This window comes from Haliaeetus albicilla, chromosome 24 (assembly GCF_947461875.1).
Source record: "Haliaeetus albicilla chromosome 24, bHalAlb1.1, whole genome shotgun sequence".
Taxonomy (NCBI): Eukaryota; Metazoa; Chordata; class Aves; order Accipitriformes; family Accipitridae; genus Haliaeetus; species Haliaeetus albicilla.
In genome coordinates, this window is record NC_091506.1 from 20,029,551 (window position 1) to 20,043,617 (window position 14,067).

The 14,067-nt window shown below is 54.8% G+C and overlaps 2 protein-coding genes across 7 annotated transcripts in view; one reads left to right on the top strand and one right to left on the bottom strand.

The window, feature by feature from the left end:
• RBM6 (RNA binding motif protein 6) overlaps positions 1 to 8,600 on the bottom strand; it is a 59,526-nt gene extending 50,926 nt beyond the window's left edge. Inside the window, exons 1-3 of one of the 3 annotated variants that reach the window (XM_069769620.1) lie at positions 8,516 to 8,600; positions 3,517 to 3,626; positions 126 to 1,467 (exon numbers count right to left, since the gene is read on the bottom strand). In XM_069769620.1, coding sequence (XP_069625721.1) covers positions 126 to 1,467; positions 3,517 to 3,560 — 1,386 coding nt within the window. In that variant the 5' untranslated portion in view covers positions 3,561 to 3,626; positions 8,516 to 8,600. Of the gene's footprint in view, positions 1 to 125; positions 1,691 to 3,516; positions 3,630 to 8,515 lie in introns of all 3 variants that reach the window. The other 2 variants (XM_069769618.1, XM_069769621.1) reach the window with 2 other exon arrangements.
• Positions 8,601 to 8,864: 264 nt separating this feature from the next.
• Positions 8,865 to 14,058, top strand: MON1A (MON1 homolog A, secretory trafficking associated). Of its 4 annotated transcripts, none has more exons than XM_069769626.1 (6): positions 8,865 to 9,082; positions 10,071 to 10,251; positions 10,531 to 10,998; positions 11,200 to 11,968; positions 12,079 to 12,226; positions 12,672 to 14,058. In XM_069769626.1, exons 2-6 carry the CDS (start codon positions 10,104 to 10,106, stop codon positions 12,810 to 12,812), a joined length of 1,674 nt encoding a protein of 557 aa, XP_069625727.1. In that variant the 5' UTR covers positions 8,865 to 9,082; positions 10,071 to 10,103; the 3' UTR covers positions 12,813 to 14,058. The 4 variants fall into 4 exon arrangements, with proteins under 4 accessions (XP_069625727.1, XP_069625730.1, XP_069625728.1 ...); XM_069769629.1 differs by having other exon boundaries at positions 10,110 to 10,251; XM_069769627.1 differs by having other exon boundaries at positions 8,866 to 9,082; positions 11,203 to 11,968.
• The last annotated feature ends 9 nt before the right edge of the window (positions 14,059 to 14,067 follow it).

Sequence of the window (14,067 nt, forward strand, 5' to 3'; positions counted from 1 at the left end):
TCTCAGAGAAGGACAGTGAATTAGGATAGAACTGATAGGATATGAACAGAAGACTCCTTCCCAGCTCCTTCCATTCTTTGGCCAACACACATTTAACAGAAACATCAATTGACAAAACTACCTACCTGAAGGCTCTTATAGGGCCTAGAATCTTTGCTGGGTTTTCCTTCTGAAAAGGACTTGCCATGTTCATAATCAAACATCTGATGCCCTGGCAGACGGTGATCCACATCGCGATACTCGATGTTTCGGTAGTCAGTATCTTGCCTTCCAAGGAAATCCAGGCCACCTTCACCCTTTAACCCAAGATCAGAATCGGATCTTTGCTGCTGCTCCCCCCCAGAAAGCTGCTGCTGTTGCTGCTTGTTAGCAAAGGTCTGAGGTTGCTCCTCTTGGTCCTGAAGAGTAGGAAGAGGTCCACGGCTATTCTGAAAATTGTGTGAGGTGTCATCTTCAAGACCCAGTCCAAGTGATTCCTCTTCTCTGGCTGGTGCTTCTGAATGTTGAAATTCTCCTTTTTGGCTACCAAAGGGAGTTCTATCTAGACCAAGTGCAGACTCCTCTCTCTTGCTGGTGCTTAAACCAGAGCCCTCTCTTTCTGCTAAAGGTACAGTAGATTGGTTGCGCCTAAAATCTACAAGGCTTTGATCCACAGGAGGCATTTCCCTATCTGAAAAGTCCATAGGAGGAGCCACATCTCTGCTCCTAAAATCCTGATCAGATCGGGACCTGTGCCTGTTTCTGAAGTCTGACGATGGTGCATTTCTGTTTCTGAAGTCCAAATCAGAGGTGCCCACACCCCTGAAGTCCAAATCAGGTACATCCCTATTTCTGAAGTCTGAATAGGAATGCTCTCTGCCCCTGTAGTCTAACTCAGGCACATCTCTTGCCCTAAAGTCTGCATGAGATCCATCTCGACCTCTGAAGTCTAGATCAAAAGACCCCCTTCCCCGGAAGTCTGATGGAGGTTCATCTCTGCCCCTGTAATCCATATTATGTGCTTCCCTATCCCTGTAGTTCATACGGAATGTCTCCCTGTTCCTGTAGTCCACTGAAGGAACATCCCCACCTCTGAAGTCCATAGGTGGCCCTTCTCTCTCCCGGAAGTCTCCAGAATACATATCCCTGCCTCTATACTCAGAAGAGGGTGGCTCCCTACCTCTGAAATCCATCTGAGACTCATCTCTGCCCTGGAAGTCAGATGGTGGGAAATCTCTGCCCCTGAAATCATGGTGCCCCTCCCCGCCTCTGAAGTCACTACGTGGTCCATCTCTAGCTCCAAAGCTGAAAGAAGGTTCCTCTCTGTTGGCAAACTGAGGATTGAGGAGGCCTGTGAGTGCCTGGATATCAAAAGGAAGTGATTCTCTGCCAGAGAAGTTGCCAGAGTGTCTTTCTTGAGCAAGACTATCAAGGGAAGGAGGATATTCCCTGTTCCACCCGGGAGCAAACCTTTCTTCTTGGCTCCCACTGTAGAAATAAAGACAGTATTATTCATAACGTGCTTAGAGTCTGAAATCTACACAGCAGCACATTCTTCTCTAAACTTTATAGAGTTGTGTAACAGTCTAAGATCCGCAGAAGATATTGATGTTTGGCAGTTTAAGATGAGGCAGCATACGACAGATGTGAGAAAGTAAACTTGGGTGCTCCCATTTCAGCACAATTTCCAGAAGCACTCAACAGGGAATACCTGCAATATTAATGGGTTAATGATGGTAGCAATCCACATAGTCCTGCACTGCACACAGCTCTGCAGCTGTTCAAGGTTCCACCAGCTGGTGTGTTTGTTTGTTCATTAGCATCACCAGCACACGCCTGCAAGGAACCACTTGAGCTTAAGCTCTCTGGGCAGTATTACAAACAGCTAACTTAACACGTCATCCTGAGGCACATAAAAGCAGAGGTTACCAAACATGCTCTATTAACATACTACAGAGACTCATTTATGCTTCCTTGTGCTGGAGTCTAAACTGGCAAAATGCTGAAAGCTATCAGTTCAGACTTCAAGGATGCCTCACAGGAATATGCCAACAATCAACATTCAAGATGATCCTGTGCTCGTGCCTCCAGACTGGCTGTCTTACACCGAGTTTACAACACTATAGCTATGAGCTCTCCTGCTACCTGCATAAAACCACTCAGGAAGAGGTTTCCTCTTAAGACGGTTTTTCAAAACCCAGTGAGGTTTGGTTTTTTTTTCTTTTGAGATGGAGCTACCTGATTTTTCATTTAAGCAAGGCTCCAATACATTTTCAAAAAAACAGAATAGTAAAATATCAACACATTTTAAAATAACACCAAGCTACCCAAATCAGTGGTCATTTCCTTAGCAACTACAGCAAGTCGTGTTGTTCTTCAAGTTTCACTCCAGAATCACTCACCAACAGAATGCAAGGTGACATTTGCATAGTTAATCAAACCATATACAGATTTCCTAAGCTACACGCCCCTCTTTCACCACCATGTAGAACAGTAATTAAAATTGTTCAAGGTTAGAATTCCCCACCCAACACAGTAAAGAATGATGCCAGTAAAATCCCCTTAAAAATCAACAGGACAGCACTACTGATATCATCACAAAACACAATCACTCCCTCATCAATACAGTTAAGACATGTTCTGGAGGATACTGGTTTTCAGAGCTCAAATGTCATCAGCTTTCTCAACACATTACAATTAGACAATTATTTGAAGTATTCTTGTTGCAGAAACCTAAGGTATGCCATGAGGAAGTACCTTTATCATGCTGGTGTTCAAGTAACTGAGGTAGACACATAAGCAAAGGATGAAAGATTTATGCACAACAGAGGAAAACCCTAGCGTTTGGTGCCTCCATTTTTATTTATTTTTTTTTTTATACCCAGAGCCCTCTTGCAAACACAGGGCCTAGTAACAACCAGAAGAATGTAAATTAAGCAAAACATCAGGCTGTGCAAGTCAGTTGCATATGAATCTTTAAAACAGTTCCAGTGACATTCAAAAATGTCTTACGAGGGAGTAGCACCAAGAACATGGGGATATACAATCTACTTAAACTCATGGAGAGAACTAAACTCTCACAGTTTTCATAAAATCCTGTGTGCAATGAAAGTGACAGTATTTCTGAAGTTAAGGCAAGCACAAAGGTTGAAGAGAATCAACATCACACTATTAGGCGCTTCTCTTCTAGGACTTAACAGTGCATAGCACCAAAATCCATATGGCATATCATCACCTTAGCTTACAACAGCTAAACTAAGCATCACTAGAAAAGGTGGTGTGGAGAAGGAATAGAAATACTAAAAGCAGCTGTTGTTAAAAAAAAAAAGAAATTAAAAACGGAAATGCAGAAAGTTACACTGTCACTTAACATGCCTATTCTTTGGCAATCACACCTAGCTCCACACAGACCTCAGAACTTTTACCAAAATAGTCTGCTTACGGGACGATGCGCAGAAATACTGACAGACAGAAAGTTCCTATGGCTTACGGTATTTAAGAATGTTGCTGAAACAAACTGTACATTCAAATGCTTACCGAAAAGACCCCATTCTGTTGCCTTGTCGATGGTCTCCCCACATTTTTATCTTGTCTAGTACGTTTCCAGAAATGGTTAATTCACTCTAAGAACACCAAGACAGCACAACCTGCTGAATAAATAACATGACAATAAGCCACAAGGCAAAGAACACATATCACATAAGAAAAACACTGCTGGTTAGAAGGGACGTGAGTAACATCCGATCAGGATCCACAAATATACAAGACCACACTCAGGCATGAATGTATTTAATTGTTGCGTTTCTCCATGTTCAAATTTGCAAGCATCAAATGACTTCTGAAATCAAACTGTCAATACGGGTGGGCAAACAATTTGATATCTGCTTTGATTAACACAAAGCTTTCCAACATACTGTGCTGTCTGACACTATTTGGAGTGCAGCTAGAAATGTGAGAACACCACAATCTATAAACAACGAGGACCACTGCAGAACAACAGTTTGTAATTAATGTTTAATCCAAACTATTTTTGCCAAAAGCTCTTTGCTGTTCGAGGAAACGATCACTACCATTGGTCTACTATGGTTACTCTGCCCTCAAAAGTACATAGATAACAGAGTAGGCTTTGCCAATAAATCATTACAGGCACTGTTCTCCAACGCTGCCCTCATCAAGCCTAGTGCCACAAATAACACTTGCCTCAAGAGAGTTCTAAAATTTCATCCGCTTCCACCAGCGGAGAAGGTGAGGATTTCCTGGCGATTGCCAAAGCCAGGACTTGAAATGGGAACTACTTCCATCTTTCCCAAAAAAAAAAGGTTGCAGTAGAGCATAAAGCAAAATGAGGTAGCTAGCAACCTGATGGTCTCAAACCTACTCAGGCTAGTCCAGCTGCAGTGGTTCAGGAGGGCTGCCATGCCACCAGACCAAGGTTAGGAGACCTGGGACTCGCATGCTCTTACAAAGCAGCTCAAAAGCAAGATTAAACTAACTGCAGTGGTTAGGTGGAACAGAAGACAGTACAGTCAGCACCAGGCCTGTCTAGAGCAGCTGATGTTGAAGAAAAGCACACAAGATCCTGTTTCTTCTTATTTCCAAAGGCCAGCGCTGCCATATGGGTGGCAGGTTGACAGAGGTCATGACAGACCTTACACCAGGGAGCGATTCCAGATGCCGCTGCCAGCAGCCGCCTGTGCCAAGGAGCTAAATGGAGCTGCCCTGCCAAGAGGGACTACCCACTGCTGCCAGGGTCCACCAGCAGCCGTGGGAGCCAGGGACAGCACGGCTTGGCAGGCCTCAGCATGCAAGGGTGTGATGGCTGATGAAGGCAACCTGTAACAACCACCACTGATCCATCCACTGTAACACCATTTCCAAAGAAACAGGTTCATTCAATTGGCCACTCAAGCCCGAGAACACTGGTCTGCTCACGTTTTGTACGGCTCTTGATGCAACAAGCACCTCCCTGGTCCCAAAGATTTCCTCCACAAGCTCTATCATTTTTTTCTTTCTCGGAGGTGAATCTAAGAGAACTGACACTGTACCCTCCACAGAGAGGACAGGCAAACAGAGGTGGTTATGGCAGTCATCATTACGGGTGGCTGTCATCAGCCAGTCCTTTTATCTATGATCTTTTGCAGCCTGCAGACATGGTGTTTCTTGTTCTTCCCTTTTGGATTTCCTCCCCCGCTCCAGTTCTCATTAAGTCAACAAGCTCACCGATGTTTAAAAAATAAGAAATCCTTTGCCAGCTAGAAAATGTTTGGATATAATGTTCAAATTATCAGACAGGGAAAAAAATACCATTGGACTGATATCAGGCCTGGCATAGATCAGCAGAGCCATGCAGCAACATCCATGAGTATGAGGTCATGGTTCAATAACACAGGCAGCAACACTGGCTCTGACAGTCCCCTGTTCAGCCTGATATGATTTGCTCCCTCCTCTCTGCCTTTGGCAATGTGCAACATGTTAGTTGTGCCAACTTGTGCTTTTCTGGGTCTGCGCCACAAATGACCCTCCGAAGAGAGTTATATTCAACCCAGGTTATTTCAGCAGTACGGTTTACTACCCAGCCCCACAAAACAAGGTGACAGCAAACTGCAGGACAGGGACAGAAACTTCTTAGACTGGCTTCCACCAATGCCAAGATATCCTGAAGGTACACCCTGCTACAACTGCTCCAAAAGGCGCACGCTGTGATAAGATGCCATCAGGACTGACCCTTCAGGTAATAGCCAGCTCAGGTCCCATCTCCCTGCTCACAGGCAGATGCTGGGAGACAGGTCAGTGTAAGTAAGGCTGTTTGCCAAAGACACACCAACAGAGCCTGGGGCTGGGGCCAGGCCAACAGCAAAGCACAGCAAAAATCCACCCTTCAAGTGCTAGGAACTGTGCATCAATTAGTTTTGCCATAGTTCAGTCACAACCACACATCTGAAGGAGACGGCAACAAAGGACATTTCAGAGTGACACAATAACGCAGCCGCAAAACGCCCAGCGTGGTCCAGTTACTCACAGAGCCCAGATTCAGAGTTCTTTTAAGACAATAATTAGCTGTTACAATTATACTGAATATTCAGGGCAGATATGCATTCTGAAAGTACACATTACATTTCCCTCCTCCTATCCCAGCTGGCTCTATTTCCTGGTGGCAAAGCCTCAGCTCCAGTGAAGATACAGAAGGTACAACTCAAAGGAGAGGAAGCTCTTTTGTGGTCTTAGTTCCTCCAACAACCGGTGGTCCTGCAGCCCTCTCAGCAGATACGAGAGACTGATGGAGCTCTGGACGCTCCCTGGCAATTACACCCAAGAACCTCCTCAGGCCTGTGCCCCTGCCCTCCTCAGCGCGCCCCCAAACAGCCCAGCGCCTGGCACTGCCGCTCAGGGGACATTCCCAGTTCCACTTTCCAAACTGCACGTGTCAAGCCTGATGGCAGACTCTTCTGAATCTCTTATTTCAATCTACATCATACTATGGTAAAATAATGGCCTCATACATCAGAATCGTGCAACTGAGCCAGACTAAGAAACCGGCCTTCTTAAGGAATAATTAAAGATTTCTGGCAAGGGGCAGAGTGAGGAATGCCAGCACAGTCCTTGAGCATCTCCTCACCAACTTACACCCAACTTTGCACCTTGTTTTCCAAATCTGGGGGGAAAAGAGGAGAAATTGGTGATGGATTAGACAAGGTGAAGTTTCAAAGAGATGCTATTTTCAGAAAAATACTCCAATACTCACAACTTCTCTCCAAACAGATTTTTGTCAAGACTGCCAGACTTGGTATTTATAGACCACGAGAAAATCAAACACATAACTACACACAAGACTACGCTTAAAGAACAGAGGAAGTAATTTGCTGTGGAACAACTTTCTGTGCCTAGTGAAGTTTTTGTAAGGCTGAAGAAAGGAAAAAGCCACTGTGAAATTCAAGTACTACAGGAGGTACAAAAGAAAACGTTTCTCCAAGCTACAGAAACTGCAAGTAGCCAAGAAAGCCTGTTATTTCCAATGTTAAAGTTGAAGATGTCTAATCCAGAAGTGAAGAAATATCAAAACCGTGTCACTGAAGTTTGAAAGCGGAGGGAGAGAACTATTTCAGCTCTTCCAGGTGTCAGGCTGGAGGTTTGGACTTAAAAAAGGGGATGTGTGTGCTTTTCAGCTGTATGATACTTTTAAAAACATGTATTAGAAAAAATTAGGTGAATTTCTAAACACACACCCCCACCCCCATTACTATCCTGATCTTGCCTGTCCCAAAGGATTTCACGAGCACATTCCCAACTAGGGAGTGTTGGGAGAGACTTTCACACCACCAACGCCCTGCTGGGATAGGAAAGCGTATTCCACCTTTAGCAGTGTTTCCAAAATTAATACCACACATCAGCAACACCACCAAACTCTTGGGGTGTCAATTGTTTTAAAAAACAAAACGTGAGAGGTCAGCATTATTATTCCCAGCAGTTCACAACCACTGCATTACCCAGCCTCTACCTGCCTCCAGCATGAGCCAGGCCACATCCTGCCTCCACCTAAGCCTTTATTTACAGTCCAAAATCCCATTTAGCCCATCACTGGGGATTACTCTCAGCTAACACGCTCCCAGCAGCAGCCCCAATCACCTTTCTCTGCACCCCAGCATGAATGCAGCCCACTTTTTCTCCATCCCTTTTAAAAACACGAGCGTTCAGAGACGCTTTTCACGGAAAGGCCTATGACATGGCGTGAAAGAAGCCCTAATTTTGACCAGGGCCTCACAATAACAGAGAGATACCCAGAAACACCACAACCCCTGACAATGACACAGAGGGCAGGCCCCAACGCTCGGCACAACCGTGCGGGACACCCCGCGGTACTCCTGTACCGGGGACCGAGCTGCCCAAGCCCACGGTCCCTGTCCCAGCTGGGGCATGGGGCTCTGAAGAGGAGACTGAGCCCACAACCAGCCTCGAGGCCACGGAACCAGGACCTGCTTCCTCACAGCTCGCAGCCGAGGCAGCCCCCCGCCTCGGGCTATCCCCCCATCTCGGGTGACCCCAGAAAAGACACAAAGAGCCCCCCTCTATCCTGATGGACTCCACAGGAGGAACCCCTTGCTCCTCTATGCCAGGTGGGCCCTAGGAAGGACCTCCCCACACACACACTCCTCTACCCCGGACAGCCCCACAGGAAGACACCTCCCCATCCCGGGAGACCCTCAGGAGACCCCCGCCCCGCCGCCCTCTCTCGGCACTGAGATCCCCCCACCCCTTTATCCCAGAGGACGCCCCAAAAACACACATCCCCCCGACCCACCGCTTCCCCGTTCCGGGCGGCCGTACGGGAGGCTCTGCCCCGCCCCTGTACGCCGGGAGACGTCCCCGCTCCCCTCCCGTACGCCGGGAGATCCCCGGGAGCCGCCACCCCCGCTCCCCCACCCCGGCGGCCCTACGCCAGACCCCGCACCCGCGCTCCCCTCCCCAGAGCAAAAGCCCACGACCCCCGCCGCACCGGGAGGCCCCGGCCGGGCCACCGGGGCGAGGGGCCGCCCCTCACCTTCACCGCCGCCGCTCCCGCCGCGCCAGGCCCAGCGCAACCACGGCGAGAAACCGGAACTTCCGCTCCCCGACGCCCCGCGCGCGGGGCACTCTGGGAAGCGGAGTCCGGTCCCCGCCGGCCGCCGCACTACCGCTCCCGCCATGCCCCGCGCCGGCGAGGGCTACGGGCGGACTCCGTTTCCCAGCGTGCCCCGCGCGGCGGAGCCGGCGCGGCCTGCCGGGAGTTGTAGTCGCGGAGGGGCGGTGGCGGCGGCGGCGGCGGGGAGCGGGGAAGCGGGGGCCGCCTACAGCTCCCATGGTTCCGCGGGGCGGGCGGCCGACCTTGGGGCGGCGAGGCCGGGCCCGGGCAAGGCCGCGGGGGGCGGTTCCCGCCGGGCCGGGGTGCCGCGATGCCGGGGGCACCGCGGGGGCCGGGGCCGGGGGCAGGGCGGGAGGCGGCCGCCCGCCGCCGCCGGCGTCGTCGTCCCCCCCCTCGCCCCGCCTAGGCCTTTGCCGGGGCGCTGCCGGGCTGCCCCCGCCGCGCCGCTCGCCCGGGCCTCCGGCGCTGACGGGAGGAGCCGCGAAGGTCGGTCCCTGCGCGTTGTCCTTCGGGGCTGGGGTCCTCGGGGCTGGCGCTTCCCCGGGGCACGTCGGTGCTCGGGGAGCGGTGACCCTCCCCGGGGCGGAGGAGGGACCGGGACCGGGACCGGGACGGGGAGACCCTCACCCGCGGTGGGAGGGGGGGAGCTCCGGGGAAGCGCAGCGGGCTGGCAGCGGTGCAGCCGGACAGGCGAGGACGGGACCCTAATCCGCAGCCCGGCACCGTCCCGGGCTCTTGGGTTGTCGCAGGGTTTTGGGGTCGGGCTCCGGCTCCCCCAGGTGCGGCGTTACCTGCCGGGCTTGGGTCTGGGGGGCAGGAGGTGTCACGAAGCACGGAGCGAAGCCGGGGCCGGTTTCGGAAGCGCAGGGTGCTGGGCCAGCCTGCCTTCCTCCTGTTGCTTTCGCTTGTGTGCCTGCCTTCACTTTTGGGCCGGTTTCCCCTTCCTGGGTGGGGGGGAAAGTGCGGGCTGGGGACACAGCCCGGCTGTGCCCAGGAGGGCTGACCCACCGGGCAGGGGCTTGAGAGGGCACCCTGCTCGCAGGAGGTTGGGCCATCTGAGCAGCCGTGGCCTCAAGAGGAGCGTCACCAGCCTGGTCTCATCTCAGCCACCTAATCCAGGCCAAGGAAGGCCATAAAACCCGCCCTTGGCAAACATGAGGCCTCTGGGGTTGTTGGTGTGCGGGACCAGCCCCATCCAGGGCCATCTCCCTTTCGCTGCCGGGACGCGGCGGAGGGAGGCTGAGTGGCTTTTCCAGCGCTTGGGAGAAATCGGGGCCAATCCTGGATGAAAGGTGCTGGGGCCGGGGGGCTGGAAAGAGCTGGGGCCGCGGGAGGGAGGAAATCCTGCTGGATTAGAGCGGCTTTCCTGACGTCTCACCAGGGCTCGGTGGTGCTTGCTGAGCCAGCAGGATCAAGACAACGATGCTGGCACGGCCCCGCTCGAGAGCGGAGTGTTTCGGGACCCATTTTGCAGGTGAAGGAACAGAGGGGTGACATTGTGGGTCGCATGCAGGTCCTGCCCCGAGGAATGGCTGCAGATGTCCACAAGAAGAAAGGCTGGGAAGTGCCCAACGGGTCCCTGGCACCGGGAGATGGGCAGCATGTGGAGCGGTCCGAGAGCCCCACGCCAGGGCTGGCGCAGGGGACAGAGCCAGGTACGGGGACAGAGCTCGCTGCAGGCGTAAGCAAGGGGGAAAAAAAAAAAAGGCAGCTCCTCATTATGCAGCCTGGGCCCTTCACAGCCCCACGGGCAGGGGGAGATGGGCCCGCTGGCTGCTCCCCACCAGCAGGACCCGCACCCCTGGGTGCCACGGAATGGGGAGAGAAGGGCAGGTCCCTCCCTGCAAAGCTCTGTCCCTTTTGCACCCTCCATCCACCCGCTGCCTCAGTATGGGGGACAGGCGGACGGACGCTGCACGGCCCATTGTTCCCAGGGGCGGGCCAGGAGGGAGCCATGTTCGTGCACACCCGCTCCTATGAGGACCTGACGAGTCCCGAGGACGGGGCGGCCACAGCACGGAGCCCGGAGGAGAGGCGGGGGGAGCCGGCTGAGCCAACCAGCATGGAGCAGATCAGCAAGGACTTCAGCGAGCTGAGCACGCAGCTCACGGGCATGGCCCTCGACCTGGAGGAGGAGATGAGGCAAAGCAAGGAGGGGAAGCTGGAGCCGTCCCCGCAGACCCCCCGCCGCGACTCGGTGCTGTCGGGCAAGGAGGAGGAGGATGTGACCATGGACGCCTGGCGCATGCACCGGAAGCACGTCTTTGTGCTGAGCGAGGCGGGCAAGCCCGTGTACTCCCGCTATGGCTCCGAGGAGGCCCTCTCCAGCACCATGGGCGTCATGATGGCCCTGGTGTCCTTCCTGGAGGCTGAGAAAAACGCCATCCGGTCCATCCATGCAGGTACCACCCTGGGGGGAGTGGGACAGGGCGGGTGTCACGGCCTGCCTGGCGCCGTGCCCCTGCCACCGTGGGCCACGTTAGCTGTCCCCAGGGGCAGATTGGTTGCTGGGGGGAGGCTGCAGCCTGGCTCCCCATTGCAGCCCCAGGGAGCCAGGCTTTTACAGGTCTGTCCCCGGCCCCCCCGGGGAACTCCCTCCCAAGCAGATGGCTACAAGGTGGTCTTTGTGCGGAGGAGCCCGCTGGTGCTGGTGGCAGTGGCGCGGACCCGGCAGTCGGAGCAGGAGATCGCCCACGAGCTGCTCTACATCTACTACCAGATCCTGAGCCTGCTCACCTGGACCCAGCTCAACCACATCTTCCAGCAGAAGCAGAACTATGACCTGCGCAGGCTCCTGGCCGGCTCCGAGCGCATCACTGACAACCTGCTGGACCTCATGGCCCACGACCCCAGCTTCCTCATGGGCGCCGTGCGCTGCCTGCCCCTGGCCGCCAGTGTCCGGGACGCTGTCAGCACCAGCCTCCAGCAGGCCAAGGCCAAGAGCCTGGTCTTCTCCATTCTTCTGTCAGGGAACCAGCTGGTGTCTCTCGTGAGGAAGAAGGATCAGTTCCTCCACCCCATTGACCTCCATCTGCTCTTCAACCTCATCAGCTCTTCTTCCTCCTTTCGGGAGGGCGAAGCCTGGACTCCTATTTGTCTCCCAAAGTTCAACTCCAGTGGCTTCTTCCATGCCCACATCTCCTACCTGGAGCAGGAGATGGACCTGTGCCTCCTGCTGGTCTCCACCGACCGCGAGGACTTCTTCACCGTCTCTGACTGTAAGCGGCGCTTCCAGGAGCGTCTGCGGCGGCGGGGGGTGCACCACGCTCTGCAGGAGGCCTTGCGCACCCCCTTTTACAGCGTCGCCCAGGTGGGCATCCCTGACCTCCGACACTTCATCTACAAGTCCAAGAGCTCCGGGCTCTTCACCAGGTGAGGCCCCCAGGGAACCATCGGGCCAAGGCCGTGGAGTGGGGCGTGGGGCAAACCTTCTCCACGAATCCTCTTCTCCTGGGGGCTAATGGGGTGCTGTGTTCCTGCAGCCCTGAGATTGAGGCACCCTACGTGCAGGAGGAGGAGAAGGAGAGGCTCTTGGGGCTCTACCAGTACCTCCACAGTCGGGCTCACAACTCTTCACGCCCCCTGAAGAACATCTACTTCACAGGCCCCCGTGAGAACCTCCTGGCGTGGGTAAGGGCTGTCTGCAGGGTTTGGGTGAGCCCATCTTCTCCAGTACTGCATGGTGGAGTAAGGGGGTGGTGGCACAACGCAGCACCAGCTTCATGGTCCCCAGGGTGGCCCCCAGGCCGTGCACGGTCCTTTTGTGGGTGAGCCTGCTCCCATGCACCCCTGTCCCAGGGAGGGACGGGCAGGGATAGCAGCAGGAGCTGGTGAGCTCCAGCACCAAGGGCTGTGCCATGCGCTGCCATGAACTCCCCAGTGCCACTGAGAAAACCCACCCTGGTGTTTGATCCTCCCACTTCTGAGAAAACCCCATTTAGGGTACCCCGCTGCCACCACATGTCCCTGCACTGGAGCCACTGCGCCTGTTTGCAGTAGCCCGTGGAGGGAAGATGTGGTGCCAGCCCCAAGTGGGGCACAGACGTGTTCCCAGCATGTACCCTTCTTCACCCAGGTAACCAGCGCCTTCGAGCTCTACATATGCTACAGTCCCCTGGGGACCAAGGCTGGCGCCATCAGTGCTGTCAACAAGCTCATGAAGTGGATCCGCAAGGAGGAAGACCGACTCTTCATCCTCACGCCCCAGACGTACTGATAGGCATTGCCCAGGGCATGGTGCCAGCTGGGGGAGCCCCTGCTGTGCCAGGGAGCCTGTCCCCTGGGGAATCCTGGGCTGTGAGTCCAGGGGAGGGCATGGTGGGACTCCAGAGTGTGGGGAAACCCACCCATAGGACTGTCCAGCCTGGGTGTTAGAGATGGGGTGCACAGCTGCCAGGGGAAGGGGTGAGCAGGACTTTCATTTGCAGGCAATGCCCCCAGCTGGGGGGGCTGCCCTTCCTCTGCAGCCCCCGGCTCCATCCCTCATTGTGGGGGTCTTGGAGTGGGGCTACTGGTACCCCGGGTTGCTGGAGGAGAGCTGAGACCGTGGGACCTGCTGTCTGTGCCTGGCACCCTCCTTTCTCTGCCATCCTGCAGCTGTGCCAAGGGTGGGGGTCCCCGGGGGAGAATGTGGCAGCACTTGGAGGACCCCTGTGCTGCTGTGCCCACAGATGGTGGGTGACACCACCCAGGTGGAGGACAGGGCTGGCCTGGGGCATGCACGGCTGCTCTCCCTGCCCTGGGGGAGCCAGGCCCCCCAAGTGCCAGGTAGCCCCTGGCAGTCCCAAAGCCCTGCCCTGGCAGGTTTGTCCCCTTGGTATCTGCGTGAGCCTGGACCCTTCCCACCGTGGCCTTGAGAAGGTTGTCCCTGGGGACCCTGGCAGGCAGGGTGGCGGGTCAGCCTGGCCTGGCTGGGACAGCAGGGTCCTGCCCACCTTCCCATGGGGATACAGAGCAGCCCCAGAGAGACTTGGGGTACTGGGGTGCCCATCGGGGTGCTTGTGGGCTCATGGTGCTGGCTCTGGGCAGCGGACCCTAAAGGGGATGCTCAAGCACAGCTCCCTGGAGACCCCACTGGCATGGGGCCCTGGTGCCCCTCCAGCCCCAAGGAGGGTCTTCCCCTTGACACAGGGGTACCTGTCCCCCAAATCCAGCCCCTCGAGCCAGCTATGCTGAGCTTGCTGCGTGGGGGCTACCTCCTCCCCGTCGGTCCCCAGGCACTGGTGTGGGGCTGAGCACCTGTGAATGCACAGCGGGCACAGGCCGACCCCACGTTTTGGGGCTGTCAGCCGAGCACTGGGATGGGTGTTTGAGGAGGGGCAGAGCCACCAGGGTGGCACCCACACACCGAGGGAGCTGGGAAGGACCTGGCAGGGCTAGCGCAGGGACTCTGCTCCTGTATTTATGCTCCTGCCAGAGTGTAATCGCTTGTCTTTTGCTCATAAACATTATCTGGACCCTAAGTCAAGTCT

What these genes read in the sequence shown, in the direction of transcription:
- MON1A (XM_069769626.1), top strand. Translation starts at nt 10,104, where the DNA reads ATGCAGGTCCTGCCCCGAGGAATGGCTGCAGATGTCCACAAGAAGAAA. An exon ending in CATCCGGTCCATCCATGCAG is followed by an intron (nt 10,999 to 11,199) that starts GTACCACCCTGG and finishes CTCCCTCCCAAG; the next exon opens with CAGATGGCTACAAGGTGGTC. An exon ending in AGCTCCGGGCTCTTCACCAG is followed by an intron (nt 11,969 to 12,078) that starts GTGAGGCCCCCA and finishes GTGTTCCTGCAG; the next exon opens with CCCTGAGATTGAGGCACCCT.